This window comes from Neoarius graeffei, chromosome 24 (genome assembly GCF_027579695.1).
Source record: "Neoarius graeffei isolate fNeoGra1 chromosome 24, fNeoGra1.pri, whole genome shotgun sequence".
NCBI classification, from domain to species: domain Eukaryota; kingdom Metazoa; phylum Chordata; class Actinopteri; order Siluriformes; family Ariidae; genus Neoarius; species Neoarius graeffei.
The window spans coordinates 29030068-29057118 of record NC_083592.1 but is presented as its reverse complement, the minus strand read 5'-3'; the positions used below and the strand labels follow the sequence as shown (position 1 = coordinate 29057118).

General features: G+C 42.0%; 2 protein-coding genes across 2 annotated transcripts in view; one reads left to right on the top strand and one right to left on the bottom strand.

Moving 5' to 3' along the window:
- Nucleotides 1-10190, top strand: part of serinc5 (serine incorporator 5) — a 101642-nt gene extending 91452 nt beyond the window's left edge. The window contains exon 12 of the mRNA XM_060906990.1: nucleotides 9001-10190. Coding sequence (XP_060762973.1) covers nucleotides 9001-9145 — 145 coding nt within the window. The 3' untranslated portion in view covers nucleotides 9146-10190. The remainder of the gene's footprint in view (nucleotides 1-9000) is intronic.
- Nucleotides 10191-14066: 3876 nt separating this feature from the next.
- Nucleotides 14067-27051, bottom strand: part of thbs4a (thrombospondin 4a) — a 60476-nt gene continuing 47491 nt past the window's right edge. Inside the window, exons 10-22 of the mRNA XM_060906986.1 lie at nucleotides 25982-26059; nucleotides 25682-25879; nucleotides 25490-25594; nucleotides 25277-25384; nucleotides 25018-25177; nucleotides 20447-20565; nucleotides 18917-18969; nucleotides 18638-18819; nucleotides 18240-18467; nucleotides 17862-18058; nucleotides 17428-17600; nucleotides 14709-14848; nucleotides 14067-14615 (exon numbers count right to left, since the gene is read on the bottom strand). Coding sequence (XP_060762969.1) covers nucleotides 14578-14615; nucleotides 14709-14848; nucleotides 17428-17600; nucleotides 17862-18058; nucleotides 18240-18467; nucleotides 18638-18819; nucleotides 18917-18969; nucleotides 20447-20565; nucleotides 25018-25177; nucleotides 25277-25384; nucleotides 25490-25594; nucleotides 25682-25879; nucleotides 25982-26059 — 1779 coding nt within the window. The 3' untranslated portion in view covers nucleotides 14067-14577. The remainder of the gene's footprint in view (nucleotides 14616-14708; nucleotides 14849-17427; nucleotides 17601-17861; nucleotides 18059-18239; nucleotides 18468-18637; nucleotides 18820-18916; nucleotides 18970-20446; nucleotides 20566-25017; nucleotides 25178-25276; nucleotides 25385-25489; nucleotides 25595-25681; nucleotides 25880-25981; nucleotides 26060-27051) is intronic.

Genomic DNA, 27051 nt, shown 5'->3' with positions numbered 1-27051 from the left:
GAAGTAAAGTCTAGGTTTTACCTTCTGCCTGAAAAGACAGAAAAACAGATTTTATTATGTGGTTCAACACTCCCAGCGAACAGTGTAATCTCTGCAAATCAGAATGCATGTTATGTTCGACCTGTTCAGAATTAGCACGGAGGAGTGTCGTGGAAACGCTCTCGAGCGAAAACATTCCAAGGTCAAAGAGTTTGCAGAAAAGATAGACTTTTATTACATCAACAACAAGAGCCGAGTCGGTCTGCAGAGTGATCCGGCTCAAAATCCGAGGGCTTCTCATTTTATACAGTTTTATATGAATAATCTGATTGGTTAACATGTCGCATCATACCTTTTCTTCAATATTTTCTATTGAGCAGTACGTCTTGCGTTTCTCATATTTTGTATCACCCGGACCAAACGTTCCAGCACACGAATGCACGATTCAGGAAGACGTTCAAAACACGTAAGTGATTCAGACTGAGCAATACACTGAGTGTGCAGTACATGATTCAGAATGGCTCGCAGGACCAGCACAACACACAAGGATGATCCATGGTGCAGGTGCAGAGCTTAGCACAACACTTGATAAAAAGTAGTGCAGAATGATTCAGACGTGATTTCAAAATGGCCTTGGCCAGGACACCATAACATGGGATAAAAAAAATGATACATGATGCAGGTGCGGAGCTTAGCACGACACAAGAACAATACACGATTCAGAATGACTTGCAACACTTGATAAAATGCAATGCATTAGCGTGTGAAACACTCCAGTGCACAAATCAGAATGAACAATGCACAATTTAGAAAGAAATGGGTCGCTTGATAAAATGTAGCGTATTAAAGGAGAACTGAAGGCAAATTTTTTTTTTTTTTTTTTATTATCAAAATTCTATCTCATTTTATTAAATATAGGAATGCATTTTTGATCGCTATTTTGTCGCCGCTATAGCAAGTTATGAGTGTTTGAAATATGCTCTGTAATATATCAGTCCATATGTCAAAGCGACGGCCGTAAACGAGATGCGTTGAGACCTGTGTGAGACATCGTAGGACGGAAGTAAAACGTACAGCGGAAATCAAAGTGACCGACATCTGCCAACATTGTCAAAAGACGTACACGCCCTCTTTCGAATGCCGACGTAATCAAGCCGGAAGTTTTGTTTGTTTTCATAGCAATCAGGAAAGTTTGAAAAAAGTAGGCAGTAATCGTCATTTAAACTCGTTTTTGTGCAATACTTCGTTTGGAAAACAGTTTTCAAAATGGCGGCGCTGGCACCTGGCTGACACTTCACGTTTCGAAGTCTCGCGCAAGTCTCGTGAAGATCGCGCGGATAAGCGACGCCTGCCGTGACCAAACGAACTAAATTCAACACGGCTAAAAACCGAATAGTCAGATAAGTATAATGTTTAATTGCAATTAGTTACCAATACGAGTCACGATATAAGGTTACTAAAACCGAAAACGTAATTGAATAACACGCTAATTAAGAAATAAAGCAAGTTTAAAAATGCCTTCAGTTCCCCTTTAACGTGCAGGACCAGCGCAACACAGTTGGAGTGATACCTGGACATTCAAAAAAAATCGGTACCCTATGGGTGCATGTAGCTACTGCTTATAAATAAAATAGTTTTCTGATCCCATGTCCATACAGTAAATATAGCGTATATATTTACTCTATGAGGAAGTAGCTACAAAAATGAAGCGTAATCTAAAAATGAACAATTTTAAAAATCACAGAAGTAAAATGTACCAAGTGTCTGTGCTTTTTATATTATTCTACTCTTACCTCTTACAGTTTTCGAAACTGAAACCTCCAAACCGAGGCTGACGTACACACGCTGTCGCCACGACCCAAACTCTTATTTCCCGGAAAAGGCCCGGCGCTAGAGCTCAGTGGTCTCAATTGAGGTTTTTCACCCACGTGACCAAGTCATGTGATGCATCGTTAGGCTGCCATTTTGGACGTCACGGCTCGAATCAGTTTGAATGCGAGGAAGGCGACAAACGAAAAACATAAAAGAAAAAGGAGCGAGATGCAGAAAACGCCTTCACTATCCAGCGACGTAGGGCATTTACAGGGCGAGCAGAGGGAGAGGTATTTGCAAAAATTGAGGTTAGCAGGCTTAGAGAACGACGTTTACCTGCTTCCACCAGGATTGTTCACTGACGTACGGAAGCACACGAAGCCCTCGTCTTTACCTGACTTCGGCCCACATGATCTGTATACCTATGTCGTTAAAAACCCATCGCCATATACAGGTATTGATCTGAAAGCGTATAAGAGTTTGGATGCCTACAAATATTTTGTGTCAGGCTGGGTAACATGCCTACATCAGTGGGTCGTCCCTGGAGCCGGTGGTCGCCATCTGATTACAGCTAAGGTTTGTTCACATTTTCATTTACTTTCGGTCCTCAGGATAAACAAAATGTTATTAAATGTCATTGAAATAACTTCTTAGTCTGTTGAGACATGGCCCGTTATAAATTTGCTGTTACCAGGCAATGACCAAGAACTGTATTACTAGGGTCGGTGTCTGTGTTGTAGCAGTGCACTAGCAGCTAGCTGTTAGCACTAGCTAATGTCAACAACATAGTAGCTAGTATGTTACTGTAGCAATGTTTACGTTCAGTCATTTGGATGACTGTTAAAACCTTTCAGTCTCAAGTTTTTCCTTTACTGTATTTACTAGTTTACTGTAATTATGATCCGGCAGCTATTTACACCGGATCCAGTGTAAATAGCTGCCGGAGCGCGCTCCGGCTTGCTCCCCCTCAAATTAAGCAGCGCGCTCCGGCTTGCTCCCGGAGCACTCCGGGAGCAAGCTGGAGCGCGCTGCTTAATTTGAGGGGGAGCAAGCCGGCGCGCGCTCCGGAACCTCGGCCGGAGCAAGCCGGAGCGCGCTGCTTAATTTGAGGGGGAGCAAGCCGGAGCGCGCTCCGGAACCTCAGCCGGAGCAAGCCGGAGCACGCTGCTTAATTTGAGGGGGAGCAAGCCGGAGCGCGCTCCGGAACCTCGGCCGGAGCAAGCCGGAGCGCGCTGCTTAATTTGAGGGGGAGCAAGGCGGAGCGTGCTCCGGAACCTCGGCCGGAGCAAGCCGGGAGCAAGCCGGAGCGCGCTGCTTAATTTGAGGGGGAGCAAGCCGGAGCGCGCTCCGGCAGCTATTTACACTGGATCCGGTGTAAATAGCTGCCGGATCATAATTACAGTAAACTAGTAAATACAGTAAAGGAAAAACTTGAGACTGAAAGGTTTTAACAGTCATCCAAATGACTGAACGTAAACATTGCTACAGTAACATACTAGCTACTATGTTGTTGACATTAGCTAGCTTGACCTTCAAAATGGCGGACACCGGGGCGTCACGTGACCCTGTGACGTCAGGTGAAATACCTCAATACTCTTTTCGACAACTTCCTGTAACAACTCGGAAGTGCGTCACATCTACATCATACATGGGACCACTGACCGAAGAAGGCGAGGAAAGGGGGACAGGCGTATATTTTAAAATACGAACGCACTTTCCCTCGGTAATAAGCATAAACATGTCTGAAAGTGATTTCTTTAGTCCATTTATTTTGAATGGTGAACCGAATTGTATACTCGCCAGCCATTTTAATAGGAACACCTGTATCCGCGGTGCGTGATCGTTACACTCATTCTTGCAACAGGATGATGTATGAGGCAGGAGACACAAAGTCAAGGTCCTGCTCACGCCAGAATCCGGTCTTCCCAGGCAGTCTCCTGTCCCAGTACTAACCAACTCTTTAAGGCGTATGGGTGCGGCGCCGATCTCCGTTTCCATAGCCCTCGGCCTCTCGCCTATACAAGCTAGGGTTATGGTGGGGGGCTGGTCCTCTGGTAACTGTGGGAGTTTGACTCCCGCACTTGCATCTGTATTGCAGTTTGCCTTGCCAGACCATTTTTATGATGGTCTTTGGTATGACCCGACTGCAAGTAGAATTCGCGATCTCCCGGTCGAGAGGCGGACACGCTAACCACTAGGCCAGCTCACGGTCAGAGTGGACATTACCTCTGCGCCTGCATTTTTATCATATGTTGTAATGAGCAAGTCAGGACCATTTTGTATTAGAGTGGACGTTAATTGATACAAAATGGTCTCGGTTTGCTCTTTACAGCATATGATAAAAATGCAGGCGCAGAACAATATACGTTTTAAGTAAGTGATTTAGCAGAAAACAACCTTTCGGCATAATCATTCTCGTTCATTCTCATTATCTGTAGCCGCTTTATCCTGTTCTACAGGGTCGCAGGCAAGCTGGAGCCTATCCCAGCTGACTACGGGTGAAAGGCGGGGTACACCCTGGACAAGTCGCCAGGTCATCACAGGGCTGACACATAGACACAGACAACCATTCACACTCTCATTCACACCTACGGTCAATTTAGAGTCACCAGTTAACCTAACCTGCATGTCTTTGGACTGTGGGGGAAACCGGAGCACCCGGAGGAAACCCACGCGGACACGGGGAGAACATGCAAACTCCACACAGAAAGGCCCTCGCCGGCCACGGGGCTCGAACCCGGACCTTCTTGCTGTGAGGCGACAGCGCTAACCACTACACCACCGTGCCGCCGCTATTTACTGTATTATTTTTTTTTTTAATTATTTACTGTTTGATCTCAAACACATTTAAGAAGGCAAGAAATTGCACTAATTATCTTTTGACGAGGCACAACTGTTAATTGAAAAGCGTTCCAGGTGACTCCCTCATGAAGCTGGTTAAGACGATGCCAATGTTATGCAAAGTGTCAAGGTAAACGCTGGCTACTTAGGCCCTGTTTACATTATTTCGAATCAGCGGATCATCAGATTAACGTTTTTAAAACGATTCGCGTGCACACAGCAACGCCAATACGCGGATACGCTAATCACATGACTAATTAGACGGCACGTCACATGATCCCAGTGCATATCGGGCATGCGCAAGTCACTCACCACTTGCAAGTGGAAGGATGGCAAGCGAACACCTTCTCCAGCAGATAAACACACCTGGCTGTGATGTTCATGTTCTCACTGAGTTTAAGCGCCTGAAGGAGGTTGAAATGTGTAAATAAACCTCAGTGCGGCTCAGCGCTTCCTCCTGCGCTCCAAATCACTCCGCCCTGAACAGCGAGTGCCCTCTGGAGGGTGCGCACTCCGGCCCTGCGCAGCTCACAGAGCGCGCGAGTGAAGCGCACGAGCAGTGATTCGGGACTGAGCCGCTGTGTGTGTGATCCCAACGCCAGCGAATCAGGAAGGTGGATGTCACAGTGACGTTGTCCAATGATGTCAGCTAGAGCTCAGCACAGCGTATCCGCGTATCCTCAATGTTTACACAGCACCTGATCAGACACGAACTGGATTGAATACGTGGGCCCTGGCAGATTCCCGTTTCCCGGCGTTTTAATGTGAACGGACAGTGCATCCGCGAAGAAAACGAAACAGATACGGTCTAATGTAAACTTGGCCTTAGAATCTAAAACAGTGTTGTAGTCGAGCCACTAAACGCCGAGTTCAGTCTCGAGTCCCCGGTGTTCAAGTCCGAGTTATTAAACAAAATTTCGAGTCGAAGACTCCGGCTGCACCATGTGACGGTGGCTGTTGCTGCGTTTATGTGAAAGCGTCTCTGCTACTGTGTTGGACTAACGTCCCTGCTCGACTGCCCCATTTGAGTTAATAGGCTACAGATAAATAGCTTGTTCATCACTCAGCAAGCCCCGCCCACTATCAACAGGGCAAATAACATGAGAGAGGGTTAACACGAGCTAGTTCACTGCCAGGGACAAGGGCAGACTGCAGCACATTATCCGCTCTGCTGAGAGGACGATTGGCTGCAACCTTCTGTCTCTTCAGGACCTGTATGAGTCCGGGACCCTGAGGAGAGCAGACAGGATTGTGGCCGACCCCTCTCACCATGGACACAAACGTTTTGAGCCACTCCCCTCTGGTAGGAGGTTGCGGTCCATTAGAACGAAAACCTCACGCCATAAGGCCAGCTTGTTCCGCACTCCAGCTGACCTTTTCAGTAAGGTCAGAGACCCCCACTGACTCTAACCTCACACTTCTAATCTGTAGCATTAATACACTTCTTCCTCTCTGAACTGCCATTTTTGCACATTTCATGGTCATGTCATACATCTTCATTCTGTGAACCTTTATTGCACATTCCGGCTCACAGTGCTCAGCTTGGTGATTTGGCTTGGCCCACTGCATATATTCTCGCACTCTTGTGTCTCTTCTCCTTCTTCATCATCATCATGTGACCTATTTTTGCACATTCCGGACATACTGTACAGCTCGGACTCCGACTCATGCACATGCCCCTTAAGTATGTCCACTTTTCAAATTTGTATCATTCAGATTCTTCTATCTCTTCTTCTACAACCCCGATTCCAAAAAAGTTGGGACAAAGTACAAATTGTAAATAAAAACGGAATGCAATGATGTGGAAGTTTCAAAATTCCATATTTTATTCAGAATAGAACATAGATGACATATCAAATGTTTAAACTGAGAAAATGTATCATTTAAAGAGAAAAATTAGGCGATTTTAAATTTCATGACAACACATCTCAAAAAAGTTGGGACAAGGCCATGTTTACCACTGTGGGACATCCCCTTTTCTCTTTACAACAGTCTGTAAACGTCTGGGGACTGAGGAGACAAGTTGCTCAAGTTTAGGGATAGGAATGTTAACCCATTCTTGTCTAATGTAGGATTCTAGTTGCTCAACTGTCTTAGGTCTTTTTTGTCGTATCTTCCGTTTTATGATGCGCCAAATGTTTTCTATGGGTGAAAGATCTGGACTGCAGGCTGGCCAGTTCAGTACCCGGACCCTTCTTCTACGCAGCCATGATGCTGTAATTGATGCAGTATGTGGTTTGGCATTGTCATGTTGGAAAATGCAAGGTCTTCCCTGAAAGAGACGTCGTCTGGATGGGAGCATATGTTGCTCTAGAACCTGGATATACCTTTCAGCATTGATGGTGCCTTTCCAGATGTGTAAGCTGCCCATGCCACACGCACTAATGCAACCCCATACCATCAGAGATGCAGGCTTCTGAACTGAGCGCTGATAACAACTTGGGTCGTCCTTCTCCTCTTTAGTCCGAATGACACGGCGTCCCTGATTTCCATAAAGAACTTCAAATTTTGATTCGTCTGACCACAGAACAGTTTTCCACTTTGCCACAGTCCATTTTAAATGAGCCTTGGTCCAGAGAAGACGTCTGTGCTTCTGGATCATGTTTAGATACGGCTTCTTCTTTGAACTATAGAGTTTTAGCTGGCAACGGCGGATGGCACGGTGAATTGTGTTCACAGATAATGTTCTCTGGAAATATTCCTGAGCCCATTTTGTGATTTCCAATCCAGAAGCATGCCTGTATGTGATGCAGTGCCGTCTAAGGGCCCGAAGATCACGGGCACCCAGGATGGTTTTCCGGCCTTGACCCTTACGCGCAGAGATTCTTCCAGATTCTCTGAATCTTTTGATGATATTATGCACTGTAGATGATGATATGTTCAAACTCTTTGCAATTTTACACTGTCAAACTTCTTTCTGATATTGCTCCACTATTTGTCGGCGCAGAATTAGGGGGATTGGTGATCCTCTTCCCATCTTTACTTCTGAGAGCCGCTGCCACTCCAAGATGCTCTTTTTATACCCAGTCATGTTAATGACCTATTGCCAATTGACCTAATGAGTTGCAATTTGGTCCTCCAGCTGTTCCTTTTTTGTACCTTTAACTTTTCCAGCCTCTTATTGCCCCTGTCCCAACTTTTTTGAGATGTGTTGCTGTCATGAAATTTCAAATGAGCCAATATTTGGCATGAAATTTCAAAATGTCTCACTTTCGACATTTGATATGTTGTCTATGTTCTATTGTGAATACAATATCAGTTTTTGAGATTTGTAAGTTATTGCATTCCGTTTTTATTTACAATTTGTACTTTGTCCCAACTTTTTTGGAATCGGGGTTGTACATGTATAGCTACTTTTTGTCTTTGCTAAATTCTTCTGTCTTAACTGTTCAAGCACCAATCACCAAAGTGAATCCCTGGTATGTGAGAACGGACTTGGCAATAAACTTGATTCTGGTCAGCAAGCAAGCCCCGCTATCAACAGAGCGATGAACATAGTGTGCTGCTCACTTCTCTGGGTGGAGTTTTACCAAATGACGATTGAAGTTCGAGGTTGTCCCTGTCGTCTCCTTGATAGTTCTTCTACATATGGAACACACAGCAGTGCATTTTTTCCCACTGCACGAGAAGTCCGTATAAGCAAAGCGGACAATCCTAGGGGCTTCTCTCCAGGCATTTTAGCACCGTTAACGTTAGTTTGTTCCTGAACATCACACATGAACAGGTGAATGTGCATTCTCTTGCACAAAATTAGTATAAAAATTTAATATTGATCTAAATATCTTCCAGATTATTATGGCACGTTACAAAAAATAAAGAAAAAATCCGAGTCCTCGTCTCCAGTTTACGAGTCCGAATGCAGTTAATGCACGAGTCCGAGTCAGACTCGAGTACTACAAGCCTGATCTAAAATATCAAACTTTTTGTTTGTTTACGACAGAATTCCATGTATTATTTCATAGTTTTTATATCTTTAATGTTTTGCAATGTAGAAAATAGTCACAATACAGAAAAACCTATGAACGAGCAGGGGTGTACAAACTTTTTGACTAGTACTGTACATTATTTTGGAAATGGAACAGTGCAAACCGTTCCACTTAATATCAGAATGTACAATAAGTGTATTTGTAGGATTTCCATTCATTGTTTGATGTAGAAATTAGCTGATGACGTAAATTTGAGCTGAGAAGTTCCCTTGAATTATGAACCTTTTCTCAAACGTCCACCATATTGTTGTTCAGAGAGTTGTGTTTCCGTAATGAATCAGTCAAAAGCGACCGAGTACTCCTCGGTATATTTAAAATAATTGCCTGTGACTTACTGACACATGTGAGGTGATTTTCCTGTGCGATCCGTGTTTCTTTGCAGTTATGAGGATGCTAAGATTGAGAGATTGTTGGACGGGAGCTGGTCGGTGTTCTGGATCAAGATGGCGTCTTGCTGGGTTTGTCTCTTCCTCTACATGTGGACTCTGGTGGCCCCCATGCTCTTCCCAAAGAGGTTTGAAGCATAAATGCAGTCTCCAAATGCATCCCATCTATCCTACCACTAAAGCGTCCGGTAGATTTTATGTTCCTGTTCCTTAAAAGTTCCATTTAAACGTTTTACTCGGAAGGCAAAACTGCCCGACACCTTAAAGACCGATTAAAGGAGATGTGTTACATGTATGGGTTTTGTTGGTATGTTGATTACTTGGTAATCAGTAGGGCATCTTGTTTTCTTTTTTGTTTTTTAAAAGGAAATAAAAATCCTGAAGGTATGAAAGCAAAGCATTGCTCAGGATCACTTCACTGTTACCGTCGTCTGTGTTACATTTGTGTCTTTTGATAGACAACGTATTCTATGCAAGTCAACCAAGAGCATGTGATTAATTACAGTGATTTTTTTTTTCCTTCTACACAGTACCTTGTGCTTTCATTTTTGTCTTCATATGGCATTTAAAAAATATATTAATATAATATAATATAGAGCATTCACACCAAAATAAGATAGCTATGAAGAACATTATTTCCAGAGTGGATTAGCTGAGTACAATACAATAATTGCAAACATTCCTGGAGCACTCTCCCTTTAATTTTAGGCTTTGAGAATTATAGGCTTCTGAACAATGAAGAAAATGACATTCATATTAGACTTTCTGCTGGAATGGAAAAAAGGCCTTTACGTTTGAGGGAACCCAAAGGTTCTCGCAAGTACGGTTAGCTCAGTGGTGGTCATGCTCATTCTATTGCTTTAAAGTTTGTTTGTTTGTTTGTTTGTTTGTTTAAAGTACATCCAGATGTGCCTTGGATGCTCTAAATTATTTGACCGTATTAGAGCCGTACTCATGCTCAAGACTTGCATGGATTCATCCCAGTGTAAATAAGACATTTCTCACTACAGTAGATGTTACACTGCCGTGTAAAGTCAGTTTATATTCAAACGTTCCAACTTTATAAGCTTTGTCACTTTTTTGGTCATTTTAATTCGTCAGAAATTGTTTAAATAAGAGAGTTGAAGTGTTTCTTGGTTTAAGCGTACAGCTCAGCAGCAGCCTTTAAAGGAACAGTCCACCGTACTTCCATAATGAAATATGCTCTTATCTGAATTGAGACGAGCTGCTCCGTACCTCTCCGAGCTTTGCACGACCTCCCGGTCAGTCAGACGCAGTCAGACGCGCTGTCACTCCTGTTAGCAATGTAGCTAGGCTCAGTATGGCCAACGGTATTTTTTGGGGCTGTAGTTAGATGCGACCAAACTCTTCCGCGTTTTTCCTGTTTACATAGGTTTATATGAGCAGTGATATGAAACAAGTTCAGTTACACAAATTGAAACGTAGCGATTTTCTATGCTATGGAAAGTGCGCACTATAACGACAGGCGTACTAAGACCTTCTGCGCGCTTCGGCAGCGCATTGATATCTGAGCTCCGTATCAATGCGTTGCCGAAGCACGCAGAAGTTGTTAGTACGCCTGTCATTATAGTGCGCACTTTCCATAGCATAGAAAATCGCTACGTTTCAATTTGTGTAACTGAACTTGTTTCATATCACTGCTCATATAAACCTATGTAAACAGGAAAAACGCGGAAGAGTTTGGTCGCATCTAACTACAGCCCCAAAAAATACCGTTGGCCATGCTGAGCCTAGCTACATTGCTAACAGGAGTGACAGCGCGTCTGACTGCGTCTGACTGACTGGGACGTCGCGCAAAGCTCGGAGAGGTACGGAGCAGCTCGTCTCAATTCAGATAAGAGCATATTTCATTATGGAAGTACGGTGGACTGTTCCTTTAAGGGTTCTGATGCGTTCGTGTTATTGGTTTGTCGTTGAGAAGGAGGACGAAAACACATGTGAAACAAAATATTGAACTGGATTTGTTTTAAAATGTGGGTTTTTTTTTAACATTCTAAAATGCTTTTTTAATTTAACATGCATGTAGCGTATTGGTTTGGATTTGAACATCAGCATTGCCTCTAACAATCAGTAGGAAGTAAAGATTTGCGATCTTGTGCTATTTGCCTTAAACACAATGCATCAATCAATTCAGCTCAAAATGCCAAGCAGTCAGCATGTGAACAAGAACTTCTACCTTTTCCGAAGTAAAATTACATCAACACTGTATTGAAGATTATCTCCTATCTAGGTGTAAACTCATGAGCCTAAAGGTCAAGTGCAAGTTAAACATGTATTGAGTTGTGTGCGCTTTGCTTGTTTAATTCTCTTTTCAGTCTAAATGGTTTCTTTACTTCTCCTTAAAGCGCTATTGAGGAATTGCTGCATCAGTGCCATAACTACTTAGAGAGCAGCTCTTCTAACCAAGAGCACATTTAAGGTTTTTTTGTTTAAAGCCTCACTTGTTGATGCTAAAATCGTATGTGCAATTCCTGATCCCTGACTAAAAATAACGTGTGCAGATTTGCTTTATTCTTTCTACATGTATATCTGTGAATTATTCGGTGCTCTGTATTGTCCCGTTGTGTCTAGATGAAACGAAACAGAATTATGTTAAAGATGAAGGATAAATCTTTGTAAAAAGGTATCTGATTTATTGTATTGCTTAAAGAGGACCACTATACATGTTCACACTATTTACAATGCTGTAACGCCTCATATTTCTGTTTTCCTACTAATTTTGCATGGCATTGACTTTTCAAAAAAACATGTACATAATTGTTTACAAAAATCTCTGACCTTCATTTTAAAGTATGCCGTTTTACGTTGTTTTCTTACCTGTTGAATATTTTGAAGTAATTTGTTAAGGACCCAAGCTTAACTGTACAAGGAAATAAACCTGTTACTTTGAGATTATTTGTTTGAACTTTAAATAAAAAAAAGATGAAAGATTCAAAATTTAAATGTTTGTATTTTTTTCCCCATGGAAAACTGTTTTTTGGGGTTTTTAATTGCATTTTGATGTATTATACAGTGAGCTGGTGTAGAAGAAGCTACAAAAAGATTCCATGAAGCGTGACACTTTATCCCCTGCTGGCTAAAGGCCCGAAGGGGAATTATGTCGTGGCGATGTCTGTCCATCTGTCCCGGGAAGGGTGCTCACCTTCTAAAATCAACTCCTCTCTCAATTTTTGGAGGAATTTCACGAAACTTGGCAGGATTCTTTGTTATATTTCGGTAATACGCATATTGTAAGTTCGTTAAATTCGGTCGCATTTTACCAGAGTTTATAGATAAGTCTTCCGGAGTTACCCGGAAATCCGGATATTTGACAAAACTCTTGAAAATCTCCGGTTTTCTGAATGGAGAAATTTATTTTTCAGATTTTTCGCGTTCCGTTTAATAGAAATTCGGTTTTGCGATCGCGCGGCTTGTTTACGTTCGGCGACAGGGCACCGCCATTTTTGTAGTCTCGCAATGCTTGCTGGTGTGTACGAGACCTTATATGCTTATATACGTACCTCATGTCATGTGAACGAGATTTTATCGCGATATCGTGCTTTAGAAAGCACGGTCTTTCTTTTGTGTAACTATTTAATATCAGTTGAATTATTATTTTCTAAACATGTATGCAGTATTGCACATAAGATGTGATGGCATCACTTTATATAAGTTTTGACATCCAATAGTGAAAATTCTGAATTTAGAACAATGCACTCCTGAAAATTACTCATTAACTAGGGGAATTAAATTTGATATTTTTGACGTGTTAATCATTAATGATACATGAAAGAAAAAGGCTTAAAAGTTATAACTTGTTTTAGTGAAAATAAGCACTAGAATGCAGGGTTTTGCGTGGTGTTATTAAAATATTTTCGGGGGACGTTGCCCCACGCCCCCGACCCCCCAATCTTAGTTTGACTTTCAAAAGTTCAGGATTTTTTTTCTTTGCTCCACTTTCATCTCCAAGAGTTAAAGCCCTTGATTAACAACCTTGTACTTTCACAATTTCATGAAGGTGCGTTTGCCTTCTGACATCAACTCCTCTTGCAGTTTTTGGAGGAATTTCACGAAACTTGGCAAAAGCCCTTGTCATATGATGGTAATGCGCATATTGCGATTTAATTTCATTTGTGAAAATTTTCCCAGAGTTTTGAGTCTTGATTAAATAACTTGTACTTTGACAATTTCATGAGGGTGTACGTTCTTCTGAAATCTTCTCCTCTCACAATTTTTGGAGGAATTTCACCAAACTTGGCAAAAGGCCTCGTTATATGATGGTAATACTCATATTGCGATTTAATTTCATTTGTGAAAATTTTCCCAGAGTTTTGAGCCTTGATTAAATAACTTGTACTTTGACAATTTCATGAGGGTGTACGTTCTTCTGAAATCATCTCCTCTTACAATTTGTGGAGGAATTTCACCAAACTTGGCAAAAGTTTTTGTTATATGACACTTGTACGCCTATTGTAATTTTGTTTAATTTGGGCAAATTTTACCAGAGTTATGCCCTTGATTATTAACAAACTTGTACTTTGGTAATTTCATCAAGGTGTGCTTGCTTTCTGAACTCAACTTCCCTCATAATTTTTATACCCCGCTGGCCAAAAGGCCTGAAGAGGGATTATGTCCGTCTGTCCGTCCCAGGAAGGGTACTCACCTTCTTGAAACTTGGCAGGATTCTTTGTCAGTAATACACACATTGCAATTTTGTTCAATTTAATCACATTTTGTCAGAGTTACAGCATAGTTGCCAGCGGGGGATATTGTGCTCTCAGAGCATTGGGTTTTTTGAAGCTGCCTAATCCTAGAAAAATCACAAACTGAATCATGTTTTCCCATTTTAGACCCATCCCATAATAAGCATCCAGATTTTTACACACGCGTGCGCACCACACACACATTAGTTGTTTGGGGTTTGACAGAATCTGACATCCCTTTCATATACGGGCTACTCTAAACATAAATCTCTCCACAGACTTTCATTCCCCCCCATAGTGTTTAACCCTTTAAATCGCATAAACCTCTGGCTTATTATTCAGTTACTCATCTTAAAATGTATCATTCAGTAAGCATTATGATTTATTCTTCAGTATTCACAGGGAAAACAAATAGGAATGTTGTGTACATGTGTGGAGAATACAAGTCAGGTCCCAAAGTCCTCATTCGTTACGGTCAGGCTTGCTGACTGTTTTCCGTACAACACTGAATACATCCAACATGTGAGTAAAGCACAAAGAAGAAGCCATTTCTGCTCACGTGAATTCCACCTTCTCCAGCTGACTCGCTTTGTGGACTACATCAAGGCAGACTTTACCCAGAAATTCTTACCAAGCAAGTGGAGATTAGTTAATATAATGCTCTTAAACAACTGGTCCATTTAAATCCTCCTTAATTATAAGAGACAATAATATATATCTCATCTCATTATCGATTTATTTAAATAACACAAACAAACCCATTGTATCGCCCCCAAATTAATGACCATTTGAGCATATTTTTTTTTTCTACATTCCTCTGTTACTGTGTAGTAGTATCCTGTGTACCGTATCCTCTTTCCTGGTGGAGTCCTATGCAACATGCTCCAGGTAGTCTTCAGGGATTGTGTCTGTAAATGCAACATATATTTTAAAAAAAAATGAAATCTTCAGTTGCTTCAGGAAATCTGAGATGCTGAAATTCTCAGTAGCATGTCACTTACCATTGCAGCGATATTTCAGATTGGACCAGATGATGCTTTCCTGGGAGAAGCAGAACACACCAAGACGGCCACCCCTCATGCTCGTATCAGTGACCACGCCGGAGTCTGCCACCAGGCTGGCGCCTTCATAAAAACGGACCCTTTCCAAGAAAATTGAAAATGTGGTAAATAAAAGACATGCATATCATTTCTAGCAAATGGTATGTATGTAAATGTTCTACTTTTGGCATCCACGTCAGATTCATTTCTGATTAAGGAACCAAGCGTACTGTAACACCACCACCACCAAAGGTTATTAGAAAAATACACAGAATGGTATGAAGAGTGATGCTGAGGCTGATTTTCTTTATAGCCCAGACTGTATATTCATTTATAATCTAATGCATTGCTGAACTATAATAATTTCACTGGCTGTGGAAAGAGAATAAATTTTAGCCCTTCCATCTAACATCAAAACCAGCCATCTATGGGAGAGAGCATTTCTCGCTTTGGCAAATCATTTTAATATCAAGCTAGCTTTGTGGGGGGAATTCAACAACATTTACAGCCTCTCCTTTCAGTGTTCCCATCAAAGCCATGGCAGATGCATGCACATGTGCTACCTAGGCAGGAATACCTGAATACTGGTTTAAAAGGAGGAGCTTTCTGATTGACAGGCAAGTAGGCACAAAAGGCGGATTCTGGTTCATTTGCGTTTCTAGTTTACAGAATTTGAGGCTGCAACAGAGACCAGAATTTTTTATTTGAGGCAGCCATGGCCTGAAGGTTAGGGAAGCAGTCTTGGGCCCAAAGGGTCACCAGTTCAATTCCTGGGACTGGCAGGAAAAACATGAGGGGAGTTGAACAGCACTTTCCCCTTCTCTGTATCATGGCTGAAGTGCCCTTGAGCAAGGTACCTACCGTAACCCCCAACTGCTCCCTGGGTGCTGTAGTATAGCTGCCCCACTGCTCTGGGTATGTGTGCGTGTTCACTGCTTCAGTTGGGTTAAACGCAGAGGAGGAATTTCACTGTTCTTGTATACATCCTTCTATTTTATTGGTGCAGTGGTGCTTGAAAGTTTGTGAATTCTTTAGAATTTTCTATATTTCTGCATAAATATGACCTAAAACAACATCAGATTTTCACGCAAGTCTTAAAAGTAGATAAAGAGAACCCAGTTAAACAAATGAGACAAAAATATTATACTTGGTAATTTATTTATTGAGGAAAACAATCCAATATTACATATCTGTGAGTGGCAAAAGTATGTGAACCTTTGCTTTCAGTATCTGATGTGACCCCCCCCCCCCCCCCCCCCCCCCCCCCGTGCAGCAATAACTGCAACTAAACATTTGCGGTAACTGTTGATCAGTCCTGCACACCGGCTTGGAGGAATTTTAGCCCATTCCTCCGTACAGAACAGCTTCAACTCTGGGATGTTGGTGGGTTTCCTCACATGAACTGCTCGCATCAGGTCCTTCCACAACATTTCGATTGGATTAAGGTCAGGACTTTGACTTGGCCATTCCAAAACATTAACTTTATTCTTCTTTAACCATTCTTTGGTAGAACGACTTGTGTGCTTAGGGTCGTTGTCTTGCTGCATGACCCACCTTCTCTTGAGATTCAGTTCATGGACAGATGTCCTGACATTTTCCTTTAGAATTCGCTGGCATAATTCAGAATTCATTGTTCCATCAATGATGGCAAGCCGTCCTGGCCCAGATGCAGCAAAACAGGCCCAAACCATGATACTACCACCACCCTGTTTCACAGATGGGATTCTTATGCTGGAATGCAGTGTTTTCCTTTCTCCAAACATAACGCTTCTCATTTAAACCAAAAAGTTCTATTTTGGTCTCATCCATCCACAAAATATTTTTCCAATAGCCTTCTGGCTTGTCCACGTGATCTTTAGCAAACTGCAGACGAGCAGCAATGTTCTTTTTGGAGAGCAGTGGCTTTCTCCTTGCAACCCTGCCATGCACACCATTGTTGTTCAGTGTTTTCCTGATGGTGGACTCATGAACATTAACATTAGCCAATGTGAGAGAGGCCTTCAGTTGCTTAGAAGTTACCCTGGGGTCCTTTGTGACCTCGCCGACTATTACACGCCTTGCTCTTGGAGTGATCTTTGTTGGTCGACCACTCCTGGGGAGGGTAACAATGGTCTTGAATTTCCTCCATTTGTACACAATCTGTCTGACTGTGGATTGGTGGAGTCCAAACTCTTTAGAGATGGTTTTGTAACCTTTTCCAGCCTGATGATCATCAACAACGCTATTTCTGAGGTCCTCAGAAATCTCCTTTGTTCGTGCCATGATACACTTCCACAAACATGTGTTGTGAAGATCAGACTTTGATAGATCCCTGTTCTTTAAATAAAACAGGGTGCCCACTCACACCTGATTGTCATCCCATTGATTGAAAACATCTGACTCTAATTTCACCTTCAAATTAACTGCTAATCCTAGAGGTTCACATACTTTTGCCACTCACAGATATGTAATATTGGATCATTTTCCTTAATAAATAAATTACCAAGTATAATATTTGTCTCATTTGTTTAACTGGGTTCTCTTTATCTATTTTTAGGACTTGTGTGAAAATCTGATGATGTTTTAGGTCATATTTATGCAGAAATATAAATTCTAAAGGGTTCACAAACTTTCAAATATCAATATTGCACAATTTTTCTGCCTTAAAAACCATGAAGACTTGATGCCTGAGCCATTTCACCTGATGTATCCAATTTGAGGCCGATGCTGCAGGTTCCAGCGATATGACACCTTGTCCTTCCAACCCACATTGCGAGGATCTTTCCACAGCAACTGCACTTGATCCTGGGTGCTCCCCGTATGCCACAGAGAATTCCTCAGAAACTCGCCAGGCCCCGTCTTGGATTTCACAGCCTCAGTGCAAAAAGAGGACACACTAAGCTAAATTACTGACATTCTTATTTACAAACCAGGTGAAAACCTATTTTGTTCACGCCAGCTTGTTTCTGTGCATCATTTAAGGTCAGTCCTGAAGCTCTGAAAATACCTCCTTGGAGTCCAGAAGTACAGCACAATGATGTATCACAGAGACTAACGATGATCACAACAGTGTAATGATAATTGCAATCTGTGTAAAAAGCTCATGGAAGTAATAATGATGAATCATTGTGGAACCTTGAGCTGGATGCCAGGTTCAGCCACGGCCCTGAAAGGCACAGCCTGCCAGTACGTCTGCTCTGTCTGCTTCCACATAACCACGTAAAAACTGGAAGAGTCCTGGTAGCCGAAGATGAATCCAGCGTAGTCGTCATCAGTCACAGTGTTCACATGGAAGGTTCCCTCGAAATCCACACCACTGAAGGCTGTGTAACCTGAGAGGAGCATCATGAACTACCTGAAGCGTTTTGTTTAGATGATGACTAAACATTTGCCCAAGTTCAAATCCACTGGCCTTGATTTAAGATATCATCACGGTTACATTTTACTACGATATAATTAATTCCTGCTGTGGTTCACATTTTGTTCTTGCATTTGAATGTCATCCAGACCTACCCACTGCAAGTCCTGGATCGCTGTTCATCGTCTGAACAATCTCCATGCCCTGATTGAGGACGACCCATTTGGGGTCAATCTGAGCCTCGCCCTCTGGATCCAGCACTACAGTCTGATATGCTCTGAAGTCTGTCAGTGTGATCTCTGTATTCTCAGGACACGTGTCGATCTGGTCAATCACTCGGTCCTGGTCATAGTCTCCAGTACAGGCATCGCCCACATTGTCATCTAGTCAGTGTGCAGAAAAATAGAACTAGATATTAAGACAAAAGGTATAAAGTAGGATAGAACATGTCCAGTACCAGTCAAAAGTTTGGACACAGTCGTTGCTATGAATGAGTGTGTCCAAACTTTTGACTGGTACTGTACATCTATAAGCCATATTGTTGGGTATTTACTGTCTCTATCTGCTTGGTCTGCATTGGGCACCAATCTGCAGTTGTCTTTATTATCTGGGATGCCATCATTGTCGTCATCATCGTCACATTCATCGCCAAGCCCATCCTTGTCCGTGTCTAGCTGAGCGCTGTTGATGACTGTAGGACAATTATCTTTGGTATTCTGGTGTCCATCCCCATCACTACAATCATATTTAGTGTTAGGAATTGGTGGGTGAATGGGGGAAAAAGCTAAAAGTTAATTCATATGATAAGATAAATGTATGTAAATGCATTTACCTGTCAGTGTTTGTATCACAAGTGTCTCCTACAAGGTCATTGTCTACGTCCGACTACAAGATAAAGCAACCACAGGCAATGGCTATTACAACCAAGTCAAGTATTTCTCATCCTATTTTCAGTTTTTAATTTGTGCTAGCAGGATTCTTCTTATTCTCCTAACAGTTTTTACCTATCCTCCTCATGCCTTGTGGCACATGGGGCCTCCACAAAGCTCCTCCACCTCTTCCTGTTGGCTGCCGCAACCCACACCTCTTCCCATGTACTCCAGCCCATCCCTAATGTTCTTTAGGACGCTATTTCTCTCTGTTTTCAACCAATCGTCACCAAATTTCACATGAAGAATACTGTACCTCTGGGCTAAATTACGTCGCTATGACTTTTGATGGTGATCCGGATCACTGATCCGGAATGGTCCATGGGAAAAACAGGATTTTTTTCAATCACTGATAACTGTCAATTTTCATCACTTTTTCATTCCTCTCTCTCTCTCTCTCTCTCTCTCTCTCTCTCTATATATATATATATATATATATATATATATATATATATATATATCCTCACCCCCGGCGGGGGGTGGTATCCATGTCATCCTCAAGCTCGGGTCCTCTACCAGAGGCCTGGGAGTTTGAGGGTTCTGCGCAGTATCTTCGATGTTCCTAGTACTGCGCTCTTCTGGACTGAGGCTTCAGATGTTGTTCCTGGGATTTGCTGGAGCCACTCTCCCAGTTTGGGGGTTACTGCCCCAAGTGCCCCCACTACCACGGGGACGACACAACCCTTGACCTTCCACATCCGTTCCAGCTGCTCTTTCAACCCTTGATACTTTTCAAGTTTCTCATGTTCCTTCTTCCTGATGTTGGCATCAGCTGGGATCACCACATCTATCACCACCACCCTCTTCTGCTCTTTGTCCACCACCACTATGTCCGGTTGGTTAGCCAGGATCTGTTTGATATAAATTTTGTTCAGGGCGGCAGGGCGCAACTTTTCCTCATTAAGTGTCTATCTCTTCCCGTTCTGGATCTATAGGGTGCACTGACCAAGCGTCCCGGTTTGTAACAGCTAGCACAAATTACTGTGACTTTAGTATCTAGTTTTTTTTTTTTTTAAATTGGTATAAATAATAGCTCCCATAACCGCATCTGCTTTGGTCAAAAGGTACAGGTTCTTTAACAGTACCTAGAATAATGAAGACTACAGCAGGGTGTATAGCGTTTTTTCCTACAAATCCCTTGACTTGATCTAAGAACTGCTACTGCTTCGCAGGGAGTTTTTCCTGTCCATTGTTGCCTCTTGCGTTACGCACTTAGAATCTAAATGTATATCTGGAACTTCTGGAATGTCTATTGTTTAAAAGTGCTATACAAATAAAACTGAATTGAATTGGATCACTGCAGATCACTTATCACATCTGATAACCTGTAGAAAATTTGGTAGGACCAGAGCAGTTTTCTTGCCTTTTCTTCTGAATCAAGCTCAACAGTCCGTTTTCTGCTGAAGTGTCCGTGAAAAGGAGCTGTACTATACCTGGTTGGGGTTGTACATATCGGGGCAACTGTCACAAGCATCTCCCACACCATCATTATCACCATCCACCTGGTCATGGTTGGGAACCTTCTGGCAGTTGTCCAAAATATTTTTCACACCTGAACAGAATGGACATCATGATTAGCTGGCAAAAGTCACCGAGTCAAAGTCATTACATAAACACAGTTAAATGTGAATAACTTTTCCTATATACCCTAAAATAAATGGATGATGCAAATAGACTCAAGAAGGAAAAAAAAAACCGCACTCGTTTAAAAAATGTTGGTCTACACAACATAGTAATGCCTTTGTATATGTGTTGTATATTTCAAGCCATGTGTCACAAGATGGCAGTGTTTCCGTTAGACTCTTACAAAATAGTTTCCACTGGTCATTAGCTCCTGGCTAGGCTTCACGGTGGAAATTTGGTTTTGCCCACAGAGACATGACCAGCATGTGAAAGATCGAGTCAAGTGTTTGGAGTCATGCCTTTACGAAGTCTATAAATGTCGAGCTCTGCCTGAGCCTGTGTGTGTGTGTGTGTCTCAGACTGGAACACATCACTATGCTTTAGAGGGGAATTATTGATATGGCACTTCAAAAGGATTGCCAGTAAATAATGGCCTTCAGGCCAACTGAAAACCGAATAAGGAGCTCCTTTGAGGGGAAAAAAAAGGTGCTTCTAATTGTTGCTCTGAAGTAAACAAGGGCACAGTTTCTTCTCGTTCTCCACAAAAATAACAGTGTAAATCTGTACAAAAACAGGCTGACAAAGATATAAAACACCATGTCTGTGTCTGAAAGAAAATGCGATTGGAAAAAATGAGAGGGAGGTGTGTGTTTCTGGAGCAGCTTGTGAAGAAAACCCTTCACATGCTCAAACGTCAACTCAAAAACTTTCTACTCTGAAAACTACAGGCTTTCCTGAACTGACCTGTTTCTCTGTCGCGTGGATCTCAACCAGCCGTGAATTATAGCAGAGTTATTAATTTCCCTTAAAGTGAAAAAGGTTGTAAAGAAAATTACATTTAAAGACTTCATTCCCTGTTAGTGCACTGTTCTCCCTGTGCCGGTTTCCTCCAGGTGAATTAGTTTCCACTCATAGTCCAATGACATGCAGATCAGGTCAACTGGCTACTCTAAATTGCTCATAGGTGTGAATGGCTGTGTGTCTGTCTGTGTCAAAGTCCCTTCCCACGCCACGTGGCGGATAGGGCGGCACCGATCTCCGTTTCCGTAGTCCTCGGCCTCTCGCCTATTACATAGCTAGGGTTACAGTAGGGGGCTGGTCCTCTGGTAACCACGAGAGTTCTACTCTCCACTCGCATCTGTATTGCAGCGTGCCTTGCCAGACGGCAGTAGGTACCATTTTTATGATGGTCTTTGGTATGACCCGACTGTGAGTAGAACTCGCGATCTCCTGATTGAGAGCCAGACACACTAACCACTAGGCCAACTCACGGTTCTCTCCGTGTCAGCCCTGTGATAAATTGACAACCTGCCTAGGGTGTACCCTGCCTCTCGTACACAGTCAGCTGGGATTGGCTCCAGCTTATCTCATGACCCTAACAGATAAGCGGCGTAGATGATGGACAGATGGACTGCATTCCAGTTCCACTAAAAGATGCCCCACCAAAGGTGCCTTGCAAAAGTATTCATCCCCCTTGGTGTTTGTCCTGTTCTGTTGCATTACAAGCTGGAATTAAAATGGGTTGGCACCATTTGATTTACACAACATGCCTACCACTTGAAAGGTGCAATTTAAAAAAAATTAACTCTGACACATTAAGATGGAACCACCCCCCAGAAATCTGGAGTGTGCATAGGTATTCACCCCCCTTTCGTCTGAAACCCCTAAATAAGAGCTGCTCCAACCAATTCACTTTATAAGTCACATCATTAGTTGATTAAGATCCACCTGTGTGCAATCAAAGTGTCACATGGTGTCTGTATAAATCAACCTATTCTGGAAGGACCCTGACTCTGCAACACTACTAAACAAGCAACATGAAAACCAAGGAGCCTCCAAACAGGTCAGAGACAAAGTTGTGGAGAAGTATAGATCAGGGTTGGGTTATAAAAAATATACCAAACTTTGAATATCCCAGGGAGCACCATTAAACCCATTATAGCAAAATGGAAAGAATACGGCACCGCTACAAACCTGACAAGAGAAGGCCGCTCACCAAAACTCTCAGACCAGGCAAGGAGGGCATTAATCAGAGATGCAACAAAGAGACCAAAGATAACACTGAAGGAGCTGCAAAGATCCACAGTGGAGATGGGAGTATCTGTCCATAGGACCACTTTAAGCCGTACACTCCACAGAGTGGGGATTTATGGAAGAGTGGCCAGAAAAAAAGCCACTGCTTAAAGAAAAAAAAAAAAAGAAAACACGTTTGGAGTTTGCCCAACAGCATGTGGCAGACTCCCCAAACACATGGAAAAAGATTCTCTGGTGTGTAGCACAAACTCAACACCCTGAGAACACCATTCTTACAGTGAAGCATGGTGGTGGTGGGATCATGCTGTGGGGATGTTTTTCATCTGCAGGAAAATAGGAAAGCTGGACTTGAGCACTGGAAAAGGAAAGCTGGTCAGGACCGAAGGAAAGATGGATGGCACGAAATAGAGGTCAATTCTGGAGGAAAACCTGTTTGAGTCAGCCAGAGGTTTGAGACTGGGACGAAGGTTCACGTTTCAGCAGGACAATGACCCTAAACATACTGCTAAAGCTACACTGGAGTGGTTTAAAGGGAAACATTTTAAATGTCTTGGAATGGCCTAGTCAAAGCCCAGACCTCAATCCAGTTGAGAATCTGTGGCATAACTTGAAGATTGCTGTACACCAACGCAACCCATCTAACTTGAAGGAGTTGGAGCAGTTTTGCCTTGAGGAATGGGCAAAAATCCCAGTGGCTAGATGTGCTAAGCTAATAGAGACCTACCCCAAGAGACTTGCAGCTGTAATTGCAGCAAAAGTTGGCTCTACAAATTATTGACCTTGGCGGGTGAATACCTATGCACACTCCAAGTTTCTGTTTTTTTTTCCCATTTTAAGTATTGTGTCACAATAAAAAAAACAAAACAATAATTATTTGCACCTTTAAAATGGTAGGCATGTTGTGTACAAATCAAATAGTGCTAACCCCCCAAAAATCCAATTTAATTCCAGCTTGTAACACGACAAAACAGGCCAAACACCAAGGGGGATGAATACTTTTGCGAGACACTGTATCTGTATATTTATAATCGAATCTATTTATTGAAAAAAGCGGCACTGACCATTTTAATATATCTTAATGTTATCATAGGCAATGACTTCTTCTCAATTTATTAGCACCATACACATCACTCTCTGTTTCATCACCTTGAGGTAAAAATCACTCGAGGCATTTAAACCTGAACCTCATCATAGTCTCTTTACTCGACTGATCTCTCTCTGTTCAAACTAACACTGGAGCTTGTATCTGATTGTAAATGAGCAATTCCAGCGTTATGGACGTGACACTTGAACTCAAAATGGCAACAAATGACCCAGTGCATGTTTTATTGTCTCCCAGTATTTAAACAGGTGTTGCATATTTTAAGGCTGTACCATACTGGAGAGGTGATAGAACAAGAACAATTCCCATAGTACATCTAGGGCATGCCAGAAAATGCCAATAAAAGATGCGTTATGGATGTGACAGAAAAAGTATCACTTTTCTTGGGTGACTGTACATTTTTATCAAACTCTGTGAAATCGTAAACCTAATGTCGAAATGGAGATATCCATTTGATAGAGGGGTCCAAGGTGAATATTAAAAAATCTTTGTTTAAAATATTTTGTATTTCATGCAGAGTTTCGGAAGGAAAAGTCAGCGTTATGGATGTGACGAAATTCCGTTATGGATGTGACGCGGTCTGAAATAGACATGGCATATGTTTAGAAAATCAGCAATTTAACCACCATAACCCTTTGAAAAACTCTCTAAATATCAGCTAAAACTATCAAAGTTCTTAAATAATATTTAGGATGGCTATTGTTTTGCTGTTTTGTGGATTTTAGCATACATTTCTGTGGCTTGTGGCAATAATATAGAATTGTACATGATCAGAGTTGATTTTAGCTTGGGTTTTACATTATAAGAAAGAAAGACTGACATATTAAGGCGAAGGGAACAATTCTTGTGACAAATTGGTTCAACTTATTCACATTTGTAAAATACAGGCCTAGGTGATATCTCTGGGAGTGGTTTTGATGTATTACATGTTGCTTTATTCTTGCATGGTGAGGTTGACATTTACATGGAATTGCCCAAATAGAATTGATGAAGCATATTTCTTTTTTTGCTTTGGCACTTGATCAAATCATGACATTGTGTTTAAAAAAAAAACACACAGTTGAGAGCTAGTGAGGTTTAAGACCGCTTTAGTTAGACTGTCTGTATTTGCTAAACAGTATAAGCGCTTCACAAAACGTAATATTACAACCTGTGACTTCCAAGTAGATGGCAGCAGGCCTCGTTATCTGACCTCTTCATAAAATTTCTAAATATGCCTCAGATCACAGTCTGCAGCTTTATTACCATCGCCATCCATGTCATCATCACAATCATCTCCCAGTCCATCGTGGTCCGTGTCCTGCTGGTCTGGGTTGTTTACATTTTGGCAGTTGTCACATGCGTCACCATGAGAATCTTCATCACTGTTCTTCTGGTCTATGTTTGGGGTCAACCAGCAGTTGTCCTGTTTTTTTTTTTTTTTTTTTAATTACACATGTACAAGGAATGTTATTTCAGGTGCTAAAATCTCCTGTATTTGGATGAGAGAATTCCTGGTGTCTACCTTCTCGTTGAGGATACCATCACTATCCGCATCTTCATCGCAGGCATCGCCTTTTCCATCTCCATCTGCGTCTTCCTGGCCTGAATTAGGTACAAACATGCAGTTGTCCTGGAATCATTCACAAAGAAGTAACTAAAGATAAGGAAAAGCCCATGTGCTCAAATTAAGAACTTGTGAAGTAGTATGAAAGGAAGAATGGCAAATATCGGTCACCTTTTTGCAGAATGTATCCTGGCATGGAAGTTTGCTGTCAGGGTACGCATCAATGTCCGTGTCCTTCCCGCACACGTAGCCGTTACCTGCCCAGCCGATGTTGCACTGATTGAGGAAGAAGGTAGTGTATTACAGTATGCTTGCTGTAACTGAGACTAAACCACAGCACTTGCATTTATTTGAACGTCTCACCACACAGCTGATGCTTCCATCTCTCTCCACGATACACTCCGCGTTGCTGTGGCAGGGGTTGCGTTGACCGTTCCTACACAGTCTGGTAGAGAGAGCAGCAGGATCAACAGTTCCATTTCCAGAATCAGAGCTCTGCTTGCATCCACTTGTTTGGTCTCCGGTGAAACCAGGCTTACACTCTGCACAGGAGAATGAACCCTAAAAGTAGTTTGTTAAACACTTGTTATTAACAATGTGTGCAGGAGGCAAGCAAAATATAGATAAAATCATGATGAATGAGAAGATTTGTAAATATTTTACCAGTGTATTTTTGCAATAGGAATTAGGGGTGCAGCCTCCGTTGTCCACACTTTGGCATTCGTCTATGTCATTACACACCTGATGCATAGAGATTTTGGTAATGTTCCGACATGAGCCACAATAGGACAGGATATCCGATAAACAGTGAATTCAATATCACCTAACTGAATGAATAAACTGGTCTAAATACAGTGGTGTTTGAAAGTTTGTGAACCCTTTAGAATTTTCTATATTTCTGCATAAATATGACCCAAAGCATCATCAGATTTTCACACAAGTCCTAAAAGTAGATAAAGAGAACCCAGTTAAACAAATGAGACAAAAATATTATACTTGGTCATTTTATTTATTGAGGAAAATGATCCAATATTACATATCTGTGAGTGGCAAAAGTATGTGAACCTCTAGGATTAGCAGGTGAAATTAGAGTCAGGTGTTTTCAATCAATATGAGTGGGCACCCTGTTTTATTTCAAGAACAAGGATCTATCAAAGTCTGATCTTCACAACATATGTTTGTGGAACTGTATCATGGCACGAACAAAGGAGATTTCTGAGGATCTCAGAAAAAGCATTGTTGATGCTCATCAGGCTGGAAAAGGTTACAAAACCATCTCTAAAGAGTTTGGACTCTACCAGTCCATAGTCAGACAGATTGTGTACAAATGGAGGAAATTCAAGACCATTGTTACCCTCCCCAGGAGTGGTCGACCAACAAAGATCACGCCAAGAGCAAGGCGTGTAATAGTCGGCGAGGTCACAAAGGACCCCAGGGTAACTTCTAAGCAACTGAAGGCCTCTCTCACATTGGCTAATGTTAATGTTCATGAGTCCACCATCAGGAGAACACTGAACAACAATGGTGTGCATGGCAGGGTTGCAAGGAGAAAGCCACTGCTCTCCAAAAAGAACATTGCTGCTCGTCTGCAGTTTGCTAAAGATCATGTGAACAAGCCAGAAGGCTATTGGAAAAATGTTTTGTGGACGGATGAGACCAAAATAGAACTTTTTGGTTTAAATGAGAAGCGTTATGTTTGGAGAAAGGAAAACACTGCATTCCAGCATAAGAAC